General features: G+C 37.3%; 1 protein-coding gene across 9 annotated transcripts in view; it reads left to right on the top strand.

Moving 5' to 3' along the window:
* The window catches only part of LOC112057779 (homeotic protein antennapedia), a 301,651-nt gene that overhangs the window by 261,538 nt on the left and 17,456 nt on the right, over nucleotides 1–22,657 (top strand). For all 9 annotated transcript variants that reach the window (XM_052883782.1, XM_024098322.2, XM_052883779.1 and 6 more), the window contains one exon: nucleotides 17,091–17,934. In XM_052883782.1, coding sequence (XP_052739742.1) covers nucleotides 17,283–17,934 — 652 coding nt within the window. In that variant the 5' untranslated portion in view covers nucleotides 17,091–17,282. The remainder of the gene's footprint in view (nucleotides 1–17,090; nucleotides 17,935–22,657) is intronic.

The raw sequence follows: 22,657 nt of genomic DNA, 5'->3' as shown, positions 1-22,657 counted from the left end.
GGATCGAAACTAGTCAGGCATTCTTCGAAGTTGTATCACGTGAGTTTTAGCCGTATTTTATAATAAATTAATATTAATAATACTTACCTACTTACGATAGTTTAAATTCTAAAAACCATGTGTATGTAAATGCAATCTAGCAACACTTTTATTAGTAGACCACTCGTGATTAACGTTCGAAGCCTATGTCCCAAAACATTAGTTTTTAATTTTAACGTGACTGATCATAATTGACGGTGACGTGACTGACATGTGTGCGCCTACCTTAAGCGTTAACTTTTTTAGGTCAGTGCTTCACTTTGGATTATGATTATTATCAATGCTTATGCATAAATTAGAGATATGCTCCAATAGGCGTAGCTAGTGATGTGCCGTGCCACGAGGTGTTCCCGCGATAACTGCGCGTTAACACGCGACGCTCCGCCCATCCTCACGCACCGCGACTTTTGCTTCACCATGCCTGAGTGAGATTAACATTATTATTTTTACTGTACAAGAGTTGTACAGTAATAATAATAATGCCGTGATAGCCCAGTGGATATGACCTCTGCCTTCGATTCCGGAGGGTGTGGGTAAAACACAGTAATCCTGGCCTAAGTACCTACAATGCAGAAATAAATAGTAGTAATTACAGTACAGTAGTACTAAGGCGTGATAGCTCAGTGGATATGACCTCTGCCTCCGATTCCGGAGAGTGTGGGATCGAATCCGGTCCGGGGCGTGCACCTTTAACTTTTCAGTTGTGTGCATTTTAAGAAATTAAATATCACGTGTCTCAATCGGTGAAGGAAAACATCGTGCGGAAACCTGCATACCAGAGAATTATCTAAATTATCTGCGTGTGTGAAGTCTGCCAATCCGTATTGGGCCAGCGTGGTGGACTATTTATTGGCTTTACCCCTCTCATTCTGAGAGGAGACTCGAGCTCAGCAGTGAGCCGAATAGAGGTTGATGACGACAAGAGTTGTACAACACCTCGTTGGTCCAGTGGTTAGGTCAAGCTTCAGACGGGGACCTGGGTTCGAATCCTGTGGCCATGGAATACCTACTAAGCTTTTCTTTTAACTAAGCACTTTTCAATGAAACTTTATCACTCACTGCTGTTTAACTTTAACACTCACCGAAATACTCGCGCGAGTTATCTTGGAAATATATCTACTAATCTTCGCGGCAGGACGAGTAACCAGACCACACAACTTCTCTGCTCACTTACCTCGTTACTTACCTACATATTTTTTTAAACGTTTATAAGGTAATCGTATTAAATTATTACGTGGAATTTACTTATCTAGGTAGGTATATCTTGATTTTTATGTTTAAGCTGTCACCAAACTAACACCAAACACCAAATTACTATTAAATCAAAGCAACGTCCTTAGGAAAAATACTACTCACCTACCTACGTAACAATTCTACTGAATATTTGGTTTTATTATAGTTTTAGGTACCTAAGTAACTTTTTTAGTCAAAAGCACTTCATTTTGTGTTTTTATGTTATTATCAATGATATTAAATACTGTTAGATGTGTTACTAGCGCATGAAAAATGATGCGCTCAAAAGAGGAAATTTATAACACAACTCAATGTTATTTGTGGTTAACAACGAACGTTATTTCAACAAATAATACCTAAATATCATCTACAATGTCGAGTTGTGTGTTCAGGAAGTGTAAAAACTATATATACATAAATATTTAATGGAATTAAAGACAAAATTGTGCATGTGTGCGCTCGGTGTTGTAGCCTGTTTGTTATTCGGATCAATTTTTGCAATGATTTTGTTGTGACGTAACCGATCTATAGTATAAAATTATCATTGGTTATTATGCAGTTTGAAACTGATTGTTAAATTACATTTTTATAAAGTTATACCTAACTTTTTGTTTCACTCCGTCTCTTCTTATCGTCAAAATCTTAATAATTTATGCTCTTTTGGAACAAAATATGCACACAAATTAGGATAGGTAGGTACAAATTTTTATAACTTAACCCAACACGATAACAAATTAAACTTTAATATATTCATAAATTAAGACAGGATAATTAAATTAGGTACTCAGATAAGATCTTACCTGCTGGTGCTAAGTCACAGTAACTCCGTGGCTAAAAGCCTGACTCAAATCCGAGAGGTATTAGATTTCTGCCAGTTGAATTATCGACATAGCAATCTGTTAAAAAACATTTGCTTAGTCGAGGTTACTACACCATTGACGAGTTCCTTAATGATAAAGATGCTTGGAGGCCGTTGGGTCAGCTTTTCCACCTTCACACAGGAAGTAAATCTATAAGAAATTGTAATGTTGTCATCAATTGTCTATACTAATATTATAAAGAGGAAAACTTTGTTTGTATGTTTGTTTGTTTGATTGTAATGAATAGGCTCAAAAACTACTGGACTGATTTTAAAAATTATTTCACCATTCGAAAGCTACATTATCCACAAGTAACATAGGCTAAATTTTATTTTGGAAAAAAATAGGGTTCCATAAGATATTTGGGTTTTTCGGACACAAGGTGTAAAAAATCAACCAGAAAAGTAGAGTAGGGGTAGGCTAGGGGTAGGATAGGGGTAGTTGAAAGTTTACATCGAGTTTCACGCGGACAAAGTCGCGGGCGTCGGCTAGTATATTATAAAATTGTGTTTTTTTTAAAAGAGCAACTGCTGAGTTTCTTGCCGGTTTCTTAGCAGAATCTGCCTTCCGAACCAGTGGTAGAATCTTTACAAATAGTGAACTGACGTATCAAAAGTGCTTGTAAACTGAGCCCACTTGAAATAAATGAATTTTGAATTTTGAATTTTGACGTCTCCTAACATCTACAGGCTTAGTTAGCCTACTTAGCGAAGAGTATAAAAGGATATTGGTCATGATGAAAGACTGGACTTAAAAGCGGTAGAGTCGTGCGGTAACTCAAGATTTGGTCCAATATTGGGACAGTGACTTCTCAAGATTTGGTCCAATATTAGGACAGTAACTTATCAAATGAGCGTCTAATAAAATCCCAAGTGCAGACTAACACTCGTCCGTGATAAACGGCGGCCATCACTGAGCGGCACGGCCTATTATGAGAACGTGACGTCACCGCCCCGCCCCCTCCCGCTTCAATCAAACCGGGAACCCTCGTCAGTCCCCCACCCCACGTTCCGCTTTACTGACTCCGCATTTTTTCTCATAATAATAACGTCGAAATAATCGCGCAAAAAATCTCGACAGACGCGGCGATTCTCATTCCGTCCCATCCCTACCTTTCTTTTTGTTGTTCCGTTCGGTATTCCAAAATTGAATTTAGACTTTTAAGTTATTCTATTCAGCTCTGTATGTTCTTAGCTTTGTTTATCTACATAATTATGCAGTTAAATTATCACATGTACCGACGTACCGAGATTAGTAAGGATAGGTAGACACATACAGTGGTGTGGCACAAGGTTTTTGCTTATGGCACAATACAAATTATACAAAATACAAATGTTTTTCGTCATTACTTCTTAGAGCAAGCAAAGCATTAGGTAGGTACCTATAGCATTTATGAAGTGCACACCACTGTGTAATTAAATGAGAAATTATTTTTTACAAAAACTCCAACCCCTTTTAACTGTTTCATAATATTTGGATAGGATCGTCATCATAATTATCAGCTGATGGACGTCCACAGCTGGACATAGGCCTCTTGCATGGAGTTCCAAACAAAAAGGTCTCGAGCTGCCAGCAGCTCAGCATCCAGCGGCTCCCTGCAACCCGTTTGATGTCCTCAGTCAACGTAGTGGGGGGTCGACCAACACTGCACTTTCCGGTCCGGGGTCGCCACTCCAGCACCTTGGGACCCCAACGTCCATCAGCTCTTCGAATATATAGTTCGAATGCCACTTCCTGGCCATTGCCACATCAGCTTCGCGACATAGCCTTTTGTAGGGACTTCCAAACATTATGATCCTGAGCCATCTGCATCCAGCGAATCCTACAGCCACCGCAGTCCGTGCTTAGTAGGTAAACAAAATTTACCTACGGCACGAGCATAGACTGACGAACTTTTAGCATTCAAAATGAGGTAGCGGTACCTATATGTGGCTATTGCATGCTCTTAGTTCTTACCTATTATCAGATTATAAGAAACAATTAGGTACCTATCAGCCTACCTTTAACTAGAAATCAACCCAAATCATAGTTACCTATACCTATCTATACACTTGTACATAATTACTACCTAACACACATACTCGTAGATAGATCCCTCAATTTAGGTTCAATTGTCTTAGGCAGGCTTATCCTGTGCTTTAGAGAGCACGTTGACGAAAAATCTTGTTTGAATGTCGTAGAAAGTTCTGCTTATTATGCCTTAATAATACCTACATAAACTGGTAAAAGATTATTACTTATCAGAAAATTTACGAACTAGAAATCTAATAGGATTTTCTTAGATAATCAGTTGGGAGATCTTATATGAAAAATAAATTTAATTGGAATTTGAATACTCCAACAGCGCCCCCTCTTAATGAAAAGATATTTTAGATTACTTAAAACTTATGCTACTCGACTATAGATGTCGCTGTTACATATAATTTTTTTTATATCTAAACTTTATTATAATAAAATCATAGTTTTTATTTACTCTATTAAAATTTTAAAGTTATTTTTTGTCTTTTAATTTTAAAATGCTTTGGCTTCTACTGAAAGTACGTAATAAGGCTCAATTCAAGCCTGACATTTTACATAATTTCACGTAAAACATAAAAGTCTAACAAATACTGTAGGTAATATATTCATGTTTCATTTGAATTACAAAGCAGCAGGGTATTCTGACTTTACTTTTTGGAATAAAAATAATGCAACTTTCAAATTAAAATTTTACTTTATACCAATCAAGATGGGAAGTTGTTTCATCAACAAGTGCAAAAAGTTTGACCGCATGGCTTACCTGCTTACGAAGTAGTGCTTATGGAGAGGCATAGATGTCGCTCCGTTACAAGGTTCACTCAGGCGCAAGTAGATGGCGCTGGTTTTAAATGCAATTTTAAACGAGTTTTTAGAATAAAATAGAATAGGATCAGTAAAAAGGAAAAAATTGAAAAACAACAATTCAGTTCAGTATATTTTTAGAATATTTTTTTACCTTTGAGTCTTAACTTTTTTAAGCCTTAATAGCTCAACGGTAAGGGGCTGGATTAATCACCAAAAGGGACGTGGTTCGATCCTTGCGCTGAACCACCCACCCACTCATTTCCGACTAGATAAAGGGTCATATTTAATTAATAGTATAAAGAGGTAAAGTTTGTGCTACCTTATTGTAAGTGGTAGGTACTTAATCTCTGAAACTACAAAACTGATTTTGAAAATTCTTTTACCACTAAAAGTCACTTTATTTCTTAGTGTCATGGGCTATATTTCATAAGCGTATTGTCACGGGAACGGTCACTACACGGGTGAAATAGCGGGACGTCGGCTATAGTAAACTAATAAAATCAACTAGCAAATAATTATCTTCTTCAATACCTATAACTTTATTCTAGAGAATTTTTGTGAGAGGAAAAGATTGATTGTTTCATTGTCAATCACGAATACGTAAATAGATGTAGTAGGTACCTAGCTATTTTGAAAAAGACGTAGGTACCTACTATAGCTTGGCAACTTCGTTCGTAACATTCCCGATGATCCGCGCGGGCCGGGGGGCGTGTAGGGATGAATGAAAACACCACGACTGATGCACCTCACTTCCCCGCACGCACGATTTCACACCGCAGTCTTTCCCCCCGTCGCCCGCATATCATGGGAGTGTCATCAACGAACTTGCGAGACTATAGATGGCCTATTTAAATTAAAAGTCTACTTCTTACTGGTATACGAACAACATTTCTATTGTCCCGAGCACGCCCACAAAGTTCACAGCATGCAATTACAGAGGTAATGCAATAAATCAGCCTGCACGATATAACAATTAGCCGGCACGAGAGCTATGTTAATTAAACACCAATAATAACTAAGTACGGCGACAGCGCGATTGTTTCTGGACTAAACCCCTCCAACTATGTCTACGCATACCTACCTATTGTAGAATAACATTCAACAGAAGGATAATAACATTTAATAGGCAGGAACTTACCTACTACCTTCGTACATGTTAGCAACTACACACAGGCTCTCACTGGTCTAAGCCTCTATAAGAAATAGAGGCTTAGACCAGTGGCGTGCATAAGGTTTAGGTTTAAAACTAGGGTATGCGCTATAAGTTATCAACCCTTATACGGGACCTTAGAAGGGTTAGATCAATATTCCACCACGCTGGCTGGTAATTTGCAGACTTCACACACGCAGAGAATTAAGAAAATTCTCTGGTGTGCAGGTTTCCTCACGATGTTTTCCGTTACCGTTTGAGACACGTGATATTTAATTTCTTAAAAAGCACACAACTGAAAAGTTGGAGGTGCATGCCCCGGACCGGATTCGAACCCACACCCTCCGGAATCGGAGGCAGAGGTCATATCCACTGGTCTATCACGGCGCTATAAGTAAAAATTGGAAAAATCCTTGTCTAACTATGCATTCTGTCGTCCCCTTTTCGGTTTCTACACGACATCGTACCGGAACGCTAAATCGCTTGGCGGTACATCTTTGTCGGTAGGGTGGTAACTAGCCACGGCCGAAGCCTCCCACCAGTCAGACCTGGACCAATTAAGAAAATCTGCTCAGCCGGGGATCGAACCCAGGATCCACCACGCATACCACTGCGCCACGGAGGCCGTCACTAATTGATTTTTAAAAATAAATGTCGTACATAACTGTAACCGCAATGGTGTCTAATAGCCAAGATTGAAGGTGTTATAAACACCAATAAAAGGCTATTCATAGGTACTCTTCACCATAGTGGAATCGCAATGGAATCTGTTAATCAAAGCGAACGCAATCAGTTACGGGAGCGCCATCAAAATGCCGGCGTGCCTCGCTCGCCATGGAGCATCGGATCTTCAATGGCGTTTGTCTGTTCAATTTATTCATACAATGCGGCCCTAAATAATACTGTTGTGAATTTACGTCTAGCTAGATAGTACTTATGTACCCTAAAGCATTTTATTTGATAGTGGACTTACATCTTCTATATCTATCTAGACCTACTTATAATAAAACTGGTCGAATTCTATACATTGACAATTTGAGATTTTACCACCACCATTTGTAACACCAAACGTTACCGTGGCATAACGGACGCCAGCGCCATCTAGAATCTATACTTATAATACGAATTTTGTACATTCTGTACATTGAATATATTTTGAAAATTTTTGTTGGGGGGTATTATACAATTGATACTGAAGCCAAAAATGTTTTTTCGATTTTTGTCTGTCTGTCTGCCTGTCCGTGTTTTTTTGATATTCGGGCATCACGCTGAAACTACTGAATTAATTCAATTGAAACTTGGCACGGTTTAAGACCATAATACGGAGAAGATTATAGGATACTTTTTATTGCGAAAATAAAATAAAAAGGGGGTGAAATAGGGGTTGAAAGTTTGTATGGAAAGTCCTTCATTTTTAGAGATACTATAAATAATATGTTTAAGGCATGCTAAAGATAGTAAACAGGTAGGTATAGCTTGGCAACTTCGTTCGTAACACTCCTGATAGTCCGCGCGGGCGAGCGATGAATGAAAAACCCACGACTGACTCACTTCCCCGTACGCATGATTTCCCACCCACGCAGTCTTTCCTCCCGTCGCTCGCATATCGTAGGAGTGCAATCAAGGAACTCGCCAGAAACGCCAGATAGGTGTTTGTTTTGGCTGTCAAGCCATTCGCGCTGCAGGCATGTGGGCTTACTTGATTGTTAGTGGCTTACATTAGAAAACAGTAATTAATTAATCATAATAATAAAATGTTACAAAATTAATAGACTATGTACTTATACTCACACGTATTAAAACACATCATTATGAGCTCTCAGTCCAAAAAACAAACCATATCCAGAGCCACTAAATGACGTAGAGCTAAACGCAAACATTGTCAGGATGTTGTACATAATTATTTTCATGAAAAATTATGGAACCGCGTCGGAGTACACCAACTTGTATGATTAAATTTAGAAGTTAGGTTCCGTAATTAGCGGGTACATCGCATTTCACTCAAGCTCAGTTACCCCCGGATTTACTCTTGGGGGCAGTTAATAATTCGCCGACTTTTTGACAGCGGAAAAATCCAGGTTTTTTATCCCTGTGTCACCTGCAGGGGTTTTAAAATGTCGTACCTACTTGTATGTACGTACTTGATATCTTTTTATCCCTTTAGGAAAGGACAGTAACAGGATTTTTAGACGTAATAAGCTTAGATTTCAACTACTTATTGTACTAACGTTTCTTAGCGAGGACATAAAAAGTTTGTGCTATAAGTCTATCCAGGATTAAGTCTGGGACCTAGATCAAACTATGAAGTAGAAGACTCTTTTGCCTGCTTATTAATATCGTTACTGAGTTTAACATTATTAGGTAAATAATCTTCATTTGAGTAGCTTGGTTTGAAATGGCAATGGGCAGGCCTTATATTTTGAAAAGCCGATGGACGTTGGGGCCCCAAGGTGCTGGAATGGCGACCCCGCACTGGAAAGCGCAGTGTTGTTCGACCCCCCACCAGGTGGACAGAAGATATTCAAGCAGGTCGTAGGGAGCCGCTGGATGATGGCGGCTCGAAACCGTTGTGCTTGGAGGCCCATGCAAGAAGCCTATTTCCAACAGTGGACGTCCATCGGATGATAATCGGATGACGATGATGATTATATCTATAAATATCTTGGAAATATGGTACATGGGTACAAACTAACTGAAAATAAAAAAACGTTTTAAGAAAGAATTCATTGTATTAAGCCTAAATTTACGCAATAACTATCTACATTTTAGAATACATAATGTAAGGTATTTTTAACTTAATTAAATCGAACTCTACCCTCAATTAATTAAAAACGTAGCTACTAGAATATTTTAGTAGTATAATTATAGATCTTGAAATAAATTCGTGTAATTAGTAGCAGATCTAAAGAAACAACATTGAGATTAATACGGACATGGATACTAATTAATGAACGTCTCGTGGATACGCCTATGTTCCGCTCAGCCTCTGGTCTTCTATGGAAAGTACAGTTAGCAACAAATATTTAAGTTAGTGAAATAAATAAAAACCCAATTATGAGGATGTCTTATAATTAGGTTGCTGAAAGCCACGAGCTTGACAGAATTTACGCAAACAAATTAGAAATGACGAAATTTAAAGAGATCAAATATTGGTACCTCGCTCTTTAAGTTATCAATGGCGTTAGCTGACTCACTGATAGGTTACAGATATACTAATGAGAGAATAAAAGAGGTGGAAGGACGATATCATTAAACTGGCATAAGTGGATGAAGCCCAAAATAGGAAGTATTAGAACAAGTTCAAAGAGGCCTACCTACACCAATGCGGTAGAAAATGGCTGATGAAAAAAGCAGTAAAATGACTGTCCAATGAACACGAAAGTTCTACATCACAAGAACAAACGATCCTCTACAATGGATTCTCCAGACTTGCCAGAAAAGTTTGGTTTAGCTTCTTGGACATACCTATAACAAAGATCTATGCAAAGCAGTATATTGATAAGTTTACCTGACTATATTTGTAAACCTCAATAGTTGTACTATTTAGGGGACAGATTTAAACTCTTGGAACCTTAAAATCGATTAGGTAGTTACTCCAAGCGAGAGGATTTCATTAAACGGTGAATTATTGATCCTGCTGTGGACATAAATTGAAAGTTTGTTTCGTTAACTACCGTTCTTTCAGTTTTACCGGTAAATTAAAAAAAAATCTACTAATCTTTAATAAAAAACGTATCTGTGTGAAAACACTACTACATATTGAAAAAAAAAATTGCAATTATCAAACTTGATTTATTTTTAAATATTTGCGATATTGTTTTAGGAACGCCCTCCATTTTGTTTTAAATTTTCTAGTCGATTTCAATCTCTACTTTCATTAGCCAAACTCTACGCGCCAATACGCTGTATTTCAACTGTCTACTATCAAATGCTTATCTGTACCTACACCTTACCACAGAGCATAGAAAACCAAAAAAAAATACCACTACATCCAAACCCTAAGAGATTTCTAAAAGTACCCAAACTATAATTCGTAGATTACGAATATTAGATAATTTTAGATTGGTAGGTAGACCTACTATGCATATTTTTTCAAAACTTGTTCTGATAAATCTTGCAGTAATTTAAGTGATATCGGATATTGGATACTATAACGGTTTATGATATCAGGTATACTAAAATAGATATAGGTAACTAATTAAGAATGACTAATAAATAATTATTCAAATTAAATCAAGTTTTTATTGATTAGCCCACAGGAAACGGTTTCTACATTTTTAACGGAAAATACATAAAAACAAGTGTCTACGTCGTTATTGCGAAAAAATATTGCCTCATATTTATCGTTTTAACCTTAAAAATGACAAATTAGCTTTTTGGCTAAAAATATTTAATCATAAAACCGAAATAAAACGTAACGTAATAAATCATGCAAGTAACGACGTTTTCCCTGTAAATTTTTATTTACCTGTCTAAATTAACCTAATTTCACAAGGTTTATATTTGTTACCTACACTATTATATGTATTTTAGTCACCTGACGTCCTCAATTTGAAGGTTGATCAAATAGTAAAATGAATAGATAAGTTTATTGTATCTGCATACCTTAAGGTTCTGACTTATACCTACCTACTACAATTGTATTCAAGAATAGACACTTAAGTATTACCTATTCTGTGGTAAGGTACCTACTCGCTGCCAGTCATGTCGATTACATAAATGTTCTATTAAAATGATGAACAGGTACCTAAATGGCTTAATCTTCACCGCCCTAATTTTAATAACCCACTGCAAGGCTTCTATCCATAAAGATTTGGGGCTTAGATTCATCACGCCGTCTAATAGATACCTATGGGTTAGGGGACTTAAGGTTATAATTTTTGACCTACCTTTATTAGAATATTACCTAGGCTCATAAGTTAGGAAAGGTCGTAGTTCCTAGGTCATGTATGCCTAGGTGCGATAGTCTAGGTGTAGAAGGTGGTCGCCTGCTCCCGTCATCCTGACCTATGTATGAATTCAAGTAGTATTTCACCATTAAACAGACCCTTCAAAACATGACCTCTGCCTCCGATTCCGGGTTCTAATCCAGTCCGGGGCATGCACCTCCAACTTTTCAGTTGCGTGCATTTTAAGAAATTAAATATCATGTGTCTCAAATGGTGAAGGAAAACATCGTGAGGAAACCTGCATACCAGAGATTTTTCTTAATTCTCTGCGTGTGTGAAGTCTGCCAATCCGCATTGGGCCAGCGTGGTGGACTATTGGCCTAACCCCTCTCATTCTGAGAGGAGACTCGAGCTCAGCAGTGAGCCGAATATGGGTTGATAACGACGAATTACATTATTAGGAACAACAAAAACTTTTACAGGCCCTCCTACTTAGGCGTTAGTTACTAGATTTTAGTAAGCTCGGTCTCTACAGTCGAAGTTCTACCAGGATAACATAAAATGTTAGTTGTACTTCGTTTAATTTCCACTTCGGTGTCCGTACATCGATACGTTTAAAATAAATCAAAAACACTTAACGCACCCACAATAGTGCTCTAATTGACAAATAGTGGAAATGATAAATACAAGCGCTGAGAATTTCCGAAAATACACCCTTTGATCGCCGCTTGATTTACAGCTACCGACCGCAGCACGCGAAATGACATTAATATTATTTTTAATTCGGTCCCAAGTCTCTTAGACAGTATATTTTAGTATGATTTATGTAAAACTAACTTTTTCTTCATGATTTCGGGTCATTGGGAGGATCACCAGATCGTGCCTGATGTAAATTGATTTCATCGACGACTCCGTTTAGTTGTTAGATACTTATATCGTGAGATGTCTCGTACACTGCGAAACTTGAAAATACATGAATGGGTACTTACCTAATGGAGACTTTTTAAATTATGTGTGGCCGGCCCAGTGGCCGGAAAAATGTGAGAAAGAGAAACAAAAATACTAAAAATCTTGTATGGATATTAGAATCGAAAGAAGCCTATTTGCTATCTCGTACTAAAGGAGATGGTCCAAAATTGTATGGAGCCCAGGATCAGTCATTGTAAAAGAGGATATTTTTTAAACTATTTTTGATTATACAAATCTACGAATTTACTTAAATTCTTTCGAAACAATATTCATTATCTCCCAAGAAATGCAACACTGTTATGGGTAACAATGACGGATAGGTAACGTTTCAATGCAGCAATCGATTTGACGTTTGCTGTCAATGTCATGTCATAGTTGTTTTAAGGGCGCCATCTTGAAATAACTCAAAAACTTGGGTTTTTATTTTATTTATTTCTTTTTATTTAGTTAGATTTATTCACTTTAATAAATCAAGCATATATTTACATAATCATCATTATCAGCCGATGGACGTCCATTGCTGGACATAGGCCTTTTGCATGGATTTCCAAACAAAACGGTTTGGAGCCGCCAGCCATTCACATAATACCAGTTCCAAAGGCTAATATGAAATATGAAAAGTAAGCGCAAATATAGGATATAGGATCATTAGGTTCAGTTACGAACTTTTTTATTTCAATTAGAACGATTCGCAATTTATTTATGTTATCACAAACAGCGTTGGCCACCTACCATTAATCCAACGTCGGACGCGACATCTATTATGCGATGTTAACACTTCATTTGATGTTCCTCATTAAAGCCAATGTGCTTTTTTGCTTTAATAAATCTGTTCCATTAATCTTAAAACAAGACCGTGTTCATATATTTCCGATTCGCTCGCTGCAAAATATTAATTAGGTAATACTAAAGGTTATTGCATATCACCGATAGTGACGCACGAAAACTGAGTTGGTGATGAAAATCTGAATCAACAGCACCAGTATGAAGCATACTAATTTTAACATCCTATTCAACTAAAATCTGAAAAGTTTCACTATCTTTGACGTATGCTAGTTGACATATAGGAAATTGAGATTCTATGTATCAAATGACATACGGTGCTTACTTACTGGTGGATATCACACATGTAAATAACATTTTGTCAGTTAATTTGATGTTTATTTTAATAAATTGATATTAAAGACCAAAATAGTGAAAAGGCAGCTGAAATGCTATACGTTCTAATTGCAGTTATTGTTGCCCAATCTACTTCGCTCCCTTTGCGACTTTTGCAAATCTTTATTACTTGCAGCAAGTGTGGCAATGTACGATGAACAAGCCGTCTAGTTGAAATTTTTAACTTTTCTGAAAAATATTTTCGGATATTATGACGAAATTCTATATTATAATTCTTAGATCATCAGTGACTACGTAAAGAGTAGGTAACGCAGTAATCGACAAGTGTTTAATGTAAGTTATCTAATGTTTTCCTTTAATTTATTTGACGGGTTAACTTGTGTGAAATCTGATAATTAAATATTCCCACTGGGGTAAATACCAATTTTTTTTCCAAGAACAAAATTCCACCACGTCACGTCCAACTAACCTTTGACTCCTTCCACGAATTGTAATTTTTCCGTCAACCTAGTAGCGAACTAATTATAACGTAAACGCACGTGAAATATTGCACACACAATAATGGTCTCAATGCGTACGTGATAAAGGTGATAATCCCACACGTTTGTACAGGTCAGTATACGTACGAAAGGGCATGAGAAAACCATTCTTCGTCTGAGTCAGAAAAGACGGAGAGCACGTGAACCCCAGACCTTCGTCATTTTTTAAAAGCTGAAAGTTCGTCAGCTCATACTCCTATCATAAGTACGGTTGCCAATTATGGAGTTTGGACTGTATTGGCTTTGGGAGTTAGCAGGTTCTAGAGATCTAGACTCTCAACCGTCTAAGTACAAAGTATAATTTTTTTATATTTTTATCGGCATAATATGAGAAACTAGCCCGCCCGCAACTTCGTCCGCGTGGAATTTAGCTTTTTACAAATCCCTCGGGAACCATGGATTTTTCCGGGATAAAAAGTAGCCTATGTGTGAATTCAGGCAATAATATATCTCAATATCAAATTTCAGCTAATTCGGTTCAAAGAGAACAAATATTCATATCATCAAAATCATCAGTTTTCGCAAATCTCAGGAACCATGGAATTTTTTGGGATAAAAAGTAACCTATGATCTAGAGTAAAATCTATTTCCATTCCAAATTTCCGCCAAATCGCTTCAGTAGTAGCGGTGCTAAAGAGTAACAAACATCCAAACATCCATTCAAACTTTCACATTTATAATATTAGTAGGACGTAAGATGATATCCTCATTTTCGCTAGATACCCTTGAAGTTACAAATTAAATAGTGTTTTTTGAAGAGTTGAAGCGAAGTTGACTGGCGACTGGGAATATAATTTCCCATATTATGCCGAGGAAAACATAAAAAATTACACTTTGTACTTAAACGGTTGAGGGTCTGGATCCTTAAAACCTTACCTCCCACCACGGTCCAAACTCCATAATTGGCACGGTTGCCAATTATGGTAGGAGCATGAGCTGACAAATTTTCAGCTTTTATAAAATGACGAAGGTCTGGCGTTCACTGGCTCTTAGTCTACAACGGGTCGTGAAATAAATCAAAGTGGCGTACTCGGTTATCAAATTATCAAAAGCACGTGAGACTGTTAATTTCCTCGTCGGTCAGCTTAAAGACATGTTCCATGAACCGGGCCCGCTCCGAGATTGTATCTCAAGCCCGTAATTGCAGACTAGAAACATTAGCTCAAGTACTTTATAGATTAAAAAAAATAGATTAGGTTTAGTAGATAGTTTCGTATCTACTAGGCGATGGTTTAGAAGAAAAAATATAATGATCTTTTTAAAATATTATCGTTACAATTGGATATTTGTATAGTCAAAAATCAGAGGACGATTTTGGACTGCATTTTTCTGTGAGGATTTCTTTGATTTTAGAATTCACTTGAGTTTTTGTGGAAGAGTAAAATGCGACCTCAAATTTTACTCCAGAAAGTAATGGCGATTCTATGCAATTAATAAAAATAATTTGCGATCTCAGCTCATATGAAAATTAGGAAACATAATATCAAACAAAGCCACGATTTTAACAGAAAAGCGGTTACAAAGTCAAAAGATTGAAGTTTTTTTTACAAATTCAGTAAAACGTACTTTTTAGTTCGAAAAAAATCTGAGCATATAAACTCCTTCATTTTGGTACTTGTCTAAAAATAAATATTTTGCTTAATAATAATTGAAAACCCGTAGGTTCGGCAGTAGTCCATAATGATAATTTATTCACATCAGGTTTAATATCCCAATGTTAATATTTACATCGAAATACTTATGAATTATGTATAACTTGTATAAGCGTTGCATCTGCCCCTAAATAATAAATCTTGATGAAGAAATTTTTTAATGAAACAAGAGATTTTTGTATGTGGGTACTTGGTACGGACTCAACTAGTCTGGAATGTAAATGGAAATTGAAAATTAAAAAAAAGTGCGAGGGTCGTCTCGCTTGGGGGGCTGCTAAATCGTAAATTTAAATTGTCCATCCCTCAACATGCAAATTTAGCGAATAGGCATACCTTTCAATGGTGTCTTCACCCTCTGAAAGATTGCTTCATGGTAAAACAAACCTTTTTAGATTGAAATAGCAAAGCTAATTTATTTTTGTATTGATACTGAACACATTATCTATAAAAAATCGATAGCTTTACAATGATAATAATATTTCAGAAGATCGTATGAGTTACTAAAGATCACTTTAGTTACTGCAACCGCACTTACCGGAACCGATGAATTTTTAATAAAGATTGATTTTACTCTGTATTAACATATAGGATACTTTTAATTTTTTATAAACAAAATATACATGATTTTCGCAGGATTATTGAAATTAATTTTACGCGAACAAAGCTTCGGGGGTCTTATATAGTAAATAACTAAATTATTATTATTAGGGTTACAACGCTGGCTGGAATTATTAGTAAATGTTTAATCTGTGTAGGAACGACTTAGTAGGTATGATTAGATAAATCTCTTTTTTTCGACTTAACTATTAATAGCAGGGTTATTATATTCGTAGATGTAAAACAGATATAGCATACAGGAAAGATGTTTATTTTGAGATTATTTTCACAAGACCTCGTACATAACAAATAGCGTCTGTGCACGACATATTGTCTTGTGAGACGCCGCCATCATTAACTGTCGCTAATGAAGCTTGAGCTTTTGGGTTTTAAATAACCGAACCAGCCTCTAGGGACGGCGGCGGCGGGGCGGGCGCAAGCTCCAAGTACTGTGGCCATACTAATTTTTTACTTTATAATTTTAATAAACCATAACAGAAAGACGACGGCGTAACTTTGCAACGACGTACCGAATTTCCTTTCAGTAGTCGAGAACGCTCGTAAAAAAGATTATCTGGCACTTCGCTCGCTATAATCGCAGATATTGTCTAAAATGAGCTTTTTTGTGATGTTCTATTTAGTTACATTTTATCAGTACTGCGTTGTGGATTCTAGTAGCTGTCTTATTAAGTACATCGTAAATTTTATACTTTAAAACCAGTAGTGTAGATCTGATAACATAAAGGTCTCGGCGACGCTAGTCATCGGCATTCAAATGAACGTCAGTGTAATGTTACGTCGTCGGGCGGTGCAGGGCTGTCACTCATGCTCCATCAACTGCACGGAAATGTCGGGAATGTGACAGCAGGTCAGCCACGTGTCACGAGACGTGACTATGTCATCTCACTGTCTCACTCTTGGGGAGCTACTCCTCCTGGCCCGACAAAGACGAACTCCGTCCTACAGATGCGTTTTGTAATTTGTAACATGGTCCCCCAAATCATACACAGGTTGTCGCTAATAGGCGTTTACATAAAACTAATGAGATTTCGGAACTCCATGTGTGTTCCGACCGCAGTAAGCAAATAATTCTGTAGCGATCAGTCAGCTCCACCGGTACCTGAGGCGCAGCCAACAATAATACTGAACCAATCTTACCTGACCAATTAAAAATGATTTATTTATAGCTGTACTAAGTTCAATAACCCTTTTCTTTCCAGATTCGCCGAGTTTCTGATGAGGATACACCGTCCCAACTCACCGTGAGCCAACAGTGGGATCAACCGCCGCTGTGTAGTGAATGGAATCCGAAGTGTGTGTGTAGTGACTGATACGGTGACAGTGTCGGCCCTCGCGGCCGAGTACCTGCGACGGAAGCCACGGACGCGAGCCACGCGGGCTGCGCGCCCGCGATGAGTGCCAACAGCTGCGACAACATGACATACTTCTCCAACGCCTACATGCCCGACATGAGGAACGGCGGCCACGACCACGCGCAAGCCCACGCGCACTATGGGGCTGTACCACAGCAGGGCCACGAGATGGAGGGCTGCGACCAGCAGCTCAGGCCCGGGCAGCACCACTACCCCGCGCAGCCCGCCCCTGGCATGCCTTACCCCAGGTTTCCGCCCTACGACCGGCTGGGCTACTACCAACAGATGGAACAGAACGGGTACCGGCCCGACAGTCCGACCCAGATGCACATGGGGCCGAAGTCCGACGGCTACGGGCCCAACGGCCACCAGCCGCCGACGCCGGCGGTGTACCCCTCGTGCAAGCTCCAAGCGGTGGCGGCGACGGCGGGGGGAGTGCCGGGCAGTCCGCCCCTGGAGCAAGCTCAGCAGATGCCGCACCACATGCACCCGCAGCAGCACATGCAGCACGGCATGCCACCGCACCAGCAGCACGTCATGTACCCGGTGGACGACATGCAGCACCAGACGCAGATGCCGCCCATGCACCAGCAGTCCATGCACCCGCAGCAGGCGCCGCCTCAACAACCCCCGCCGAATACGAACGCGTCGCTCCCCAGTCCACTGTACCCTTGGATGCGAAGTCAATTTGGTAAGTAAAAAAACTTCCTTTCAGTACCTTTACGAGTATATTGTTTCTCCTCCGATTCTGTATTGACAAAAACCGAAAGTGAATTTTGCACAATCTATCGACAGGTAGCAAAAGTGTAACGCTGTAATTTGCAAATTCGATTGTGGGCTTTGAGGAACAAAAGTGCCAAAAACAATGCCGTCCAAGTAATCCCGTGTTATTTATGGCCGTAGAGGCATTCAAAAGGAATTTCACTTTTCATAAAATTTACAACTCCCGACACAAAGGCCTCACCTTCTGTTTTGCTGACGGCGATCGGGAACAATGCGGGATGAAGTTGCGCTACCGTCTCCTACAGTTTCCGAAATTGTCTTGAGTTGTAATTTATGAGCTGGCCACTGATTTTGCGTTCCTATTGTAATTGGTATCATTCTAAATCTACTGTAATGCTTTGCGATTTCAGTTTGGTCCGTACATCGCGCGGCGCAGCTACTTATGCTAATGGCTGTATGTTTAACAACCCTTGAAGCGCGCGAGTTATATTTAAGTGCATTAATAATGTAGAGTAACAAAAATTATTCCAAATTAAAAATTCCATCCCGTATAATAACATAGTACACTGAGATTATGCTGCCAGACTCTTTCTAGAAAAGTGAAAACTTTTTGCTTATCATATTATTTTTTACTGTTCATGTGATATTTACAAGCGAATAGTGTTGTTTGACAAATGTTTCATTTGTTATCTTACTTCGTGTGTTCAGTGCTTTAACATAAAAGTTACCATCTCGGTAAGACAACTAGGAATTTAATTACAATTTTCTTTAACATTTATTTCAATTTATAATCCTCTGCCATTATGTTCGATTATTAAATATCAACGCAAATTACATAAAGAGACAGTATGATAACCATGTACCTACATATTATTCTAATGGCGGTTAGTAAATGAAACACCGGTTTATATTTTGTAATAAATCTTTATTAACTATGCACCAAAAATAAAATAACATTCCTAATTAAAAATTCGTGAATTAATCGTTTTCGAAATTGTAGTCAAAGTAAAATCGATCTAGTGGTTCCTGTTTTAAAGTTGTATATTTAGTACCTACCTGTTACTGAATTTCATTTTATGAACGTCGTACTGGGTGGTTAAAGTCTGATGATTTTGTGAATCTACTGCCGCAGGGAGACGATGTCATCCGGTTTGTTTTTTTTTCTCAGCATCCGATCTTCCAATCTTGGTATCATTGAAGAAGCGAAGTCTACGTCTAACTGCTTCATCTTATGCTTCTTTTCTGTAAATACTACAATTTATTCGTTTAGTAGTTTCGGAGATTCAGAAAGATACGTAATATAAGTATCAACGTTGAAAAACAGATGCAAAGAACCAGTATAAAAAATATCTATTAGAGTAGCTATTGGACTTCAATTAACTGTGTACTAAGATTAACCTACTCGTAATTCGATTTAGCCTATTTAGCGATTGGCTCAAAAATAGATGTTTCACGAGGATGTATATTATGGCCTTTTCTGTTCCCCATTTGAATAAGTGACTTAAAATGTTAAGGATAAGGACGTCATAATGTTTAAAAATAGAGAAACATTATTCTCTAGCCGGGTACCTATAGTACCTACATTGGTTTGAAATAAAGAATTGAGAAAACAAACACAAACATACAAACTTTCACAGTTTTCATTTGTGTTTAAAGAAGTTAGATTAGAACTGAGTGCAAATATCATGCATTTGATACAATTGATATAATAGCTACCACGTAGATACTAGATACGAGTAAACGAGAGAAAATTGGTTGGCCGAGTTTGATCGCTAAAGGGGTCTCTATATTAAGTTCAATCACTGATAACGGCTAACTGACAATTGTAGGTAGGTACAAATATGGTACAGTCAACAAAAAAGTTTAAAAGGGTGTTGTTTTTCTTAAACTGATAGGGTGATAAGGGAATTTCATTGAAAAGTGTATCAAGAACAATTTTCAATGAAATTCCCTTTCTAGTTACGTTTTGACTACCACGTTTAGACACATGTTATTTTATTTCATTATTACTTTATTGCATTCAACCGGATCGCATTTGAAACTACGCCGAATCGAAGATATAGGCCCTATTTGGCTTTCACGACTCTATCGCAGTCTGCTATTAGTTATCGTAAAAAAAATTAACATCGTCATCAGCCCGCCAAATCCTGCATCATATCCTCTGTTCTAGACGACCTGGCTCTGGCTGATTCTGGCCAATCAATATGACCACAAATTTTCCAGGATTCAGTAGGATTGGTCTGTTTTTTTTTTGCTTGTGAAATAGAAGATGTGAAAGTTTGTATGGAAGCTTGCATAAATTATTGCCTACACATAATTATATCCAAACAAGGCTTATTTATATTAAATTTTCAATTTTCTCTTTTTTCAATTTATGTATTTTTCGGTGAACAAAACTCGATGTTTCTGAGTCAGTTTATAATTTGTTAATTTAGTCAAGATTTTTTTTGCTAACGCTACATATACCGCGTAGGATGCTCTCCATATAATACGTGGAAATCTGAACACTGGATCGACATCAACGTATCTTGTTGAATTCATTGTCAGATAAGCTGAGCCAATTTTGATTAAACTCAAACGGCCATATCAACTGTAGTTTATATTTTAAGGAGTTCAAAGAGTTGGTATGACACAGATTTATGGTTGTTAGAAGTGTACATAATATACTCATATAGGTAAGCTTACAAGTAGATATATCAAGTACCTACACTATAAGTATACCAAAGATTTACAAAAGACACGTTTATACACGTTACTTTAAACAGATCATACAATTTTAAAAATATATGTACATACTCACAGGTAGGTACATGCAAAATATTGTTACTTAAAACTTTCTAGGTAGGTAAGTTCTTGATTTGGAAACTATCTACACTAATAATATAACGTGGAAAGATTTGTATTTTTGTTTGTAGCGAACAGACTCAAAACTACTGGGCTGATTTGAAAAAAAATTCACCAACAGAAAGCTACATTATCAAGGAGTAACGTGTATTTTAATCCCGTATTCCCACGGAATGGGAACTAGCTAGTTTGATATGAAAAAAACCAATCTTAAATATAATGATGCTGTTAAGGTTAACGCACATTACACTGTGCCAGAAATGGACCATGTCAGGATTGTCACAGTTAAAGGTCTTAAGAGTGTGCAATATGTAATTTGGTGGTTACAAATGGTTCTGGATCTCAGATTCTGGAAAAGTTTGGAGCCTGATATTTGGGTAAATGATATTTCAAAGTGTTAGCTTCGTTATGACTATACAAAATACACAATTTGTAAAACTTTTCTTGATAGTTTATTTTTTTGAAAAATACATGTTTTGCTCACATTTTTCTTTCAATCTCAGGAAAAGCAAACTTATTTTCTTGAATTTTTGTTTTGTATAGAAAATTAGGTATATATCTTGAACATGGCCATTTTGTTTTTCGTTATGTTGTTTAATTTACATGCAATTAGGTAAAAATGGTTTTGGTGCTCACGTCATAAAATTTGCGTCGCGCGTCAATCACTCCATGCTTTTCACTCACGTGAAAGTCATAATTCAGCGTCTCGCTTGCGCTTCGAATTTTATCCATATCGTACCGACACGCTGCGCGCTCTTAAGCTTCCTATTAACTAATTAATGCAGCAGTACGTATTAACCCGAATAGGTAGATATATGATTTTATTACTAATCGGTTTATAAATACAACTAAAAACTTAAAAGAAATCCATACAACACCGACAGACAAACGTATTCAATATCACACAAACAGATAATGATAAACGCATGGTGCTCTACAAAAACCGTACTTAACTACAAGCATCAGACGACAGCATATTTACCGTAAGAAAAATACCCACTACAGTAGCATCACTTAAGACTAAAGTTCTCATATCTACCCGAAACCGCTTTATCATTAATTATCTTCAAAATTCGAACCTTAAAAAAAATCGACCAATAGGAACGCGGCTTACGTTGTTTTAAAATAGAACTCTTCGGTCGAAGCAGACAAGTCGTTAATCATCGGGAGCAGTACACCTACCCACTAATATGTAATAATAATATTCGTCTGGTTCGGTTTATGTAAGTCTGTATCTATTTAATAAGTAGAGTGGATATCCTATGAACAATTAAAAAAAATTATTAATTTCAAAAATATCCCTTACCTACTTTGATTTCTGTTATCCAGGAAATAGAATTTTAGAATTTTAATATAAAAGCTACTAACATTTTGAATGGAAATAGAATTATTTTGCGGTAGGACAGGTTTTATCTTAAGGCTTCATATACACTATACTTACCTATCAAAAATTCAAGCGTGAGCTTACCTAAAGGTATCTATTATAGTAAGAAATAAAATTTAATAAGACGATGACAACTAGCTTTAACTAGTAGACAAAAGCTAAAATAAAAGTAATATTATATAGGTACCATGTCAAAGGTCTTGTTATAGAAACAGGTCGTTATGTGCTTTTCAAGTTTCTGCATAGGCTGCATGTATGTACCAACTCACTAGTTCACTAGTAATTTCATATTTACTAATTATTACTCAAGAGCTGGCGCTTATTTGGCCCAAAGGTTAAGCCTTGCCATCCAGAGGGTTAATGGCGCTAGCGTATTGGGTACCTTGCCTCTGGGTGAACGATTAGATGGTGTGTATTTCTTATAATTATTTTATTAAAAAATTTAAATTTAGTATACTGTGCG

This window comes from Bicyclus anynana, chromosome 10 (assembly GCF_947172395.1).
Source record: "Bicyclus anynana chromosome 10, ilBicAnyn1.1, whole genome shotgun sequence".
Lineage (NCBI taxonomy): Eukaryota > Metazoa > Arthropoda > Insecta > Lepidoptera > Nymphalidae > Bicyclus > Bicyclus anynana.
This window is presented reverse-complemented; position numbering and strand designations above follow the sequence as displayed.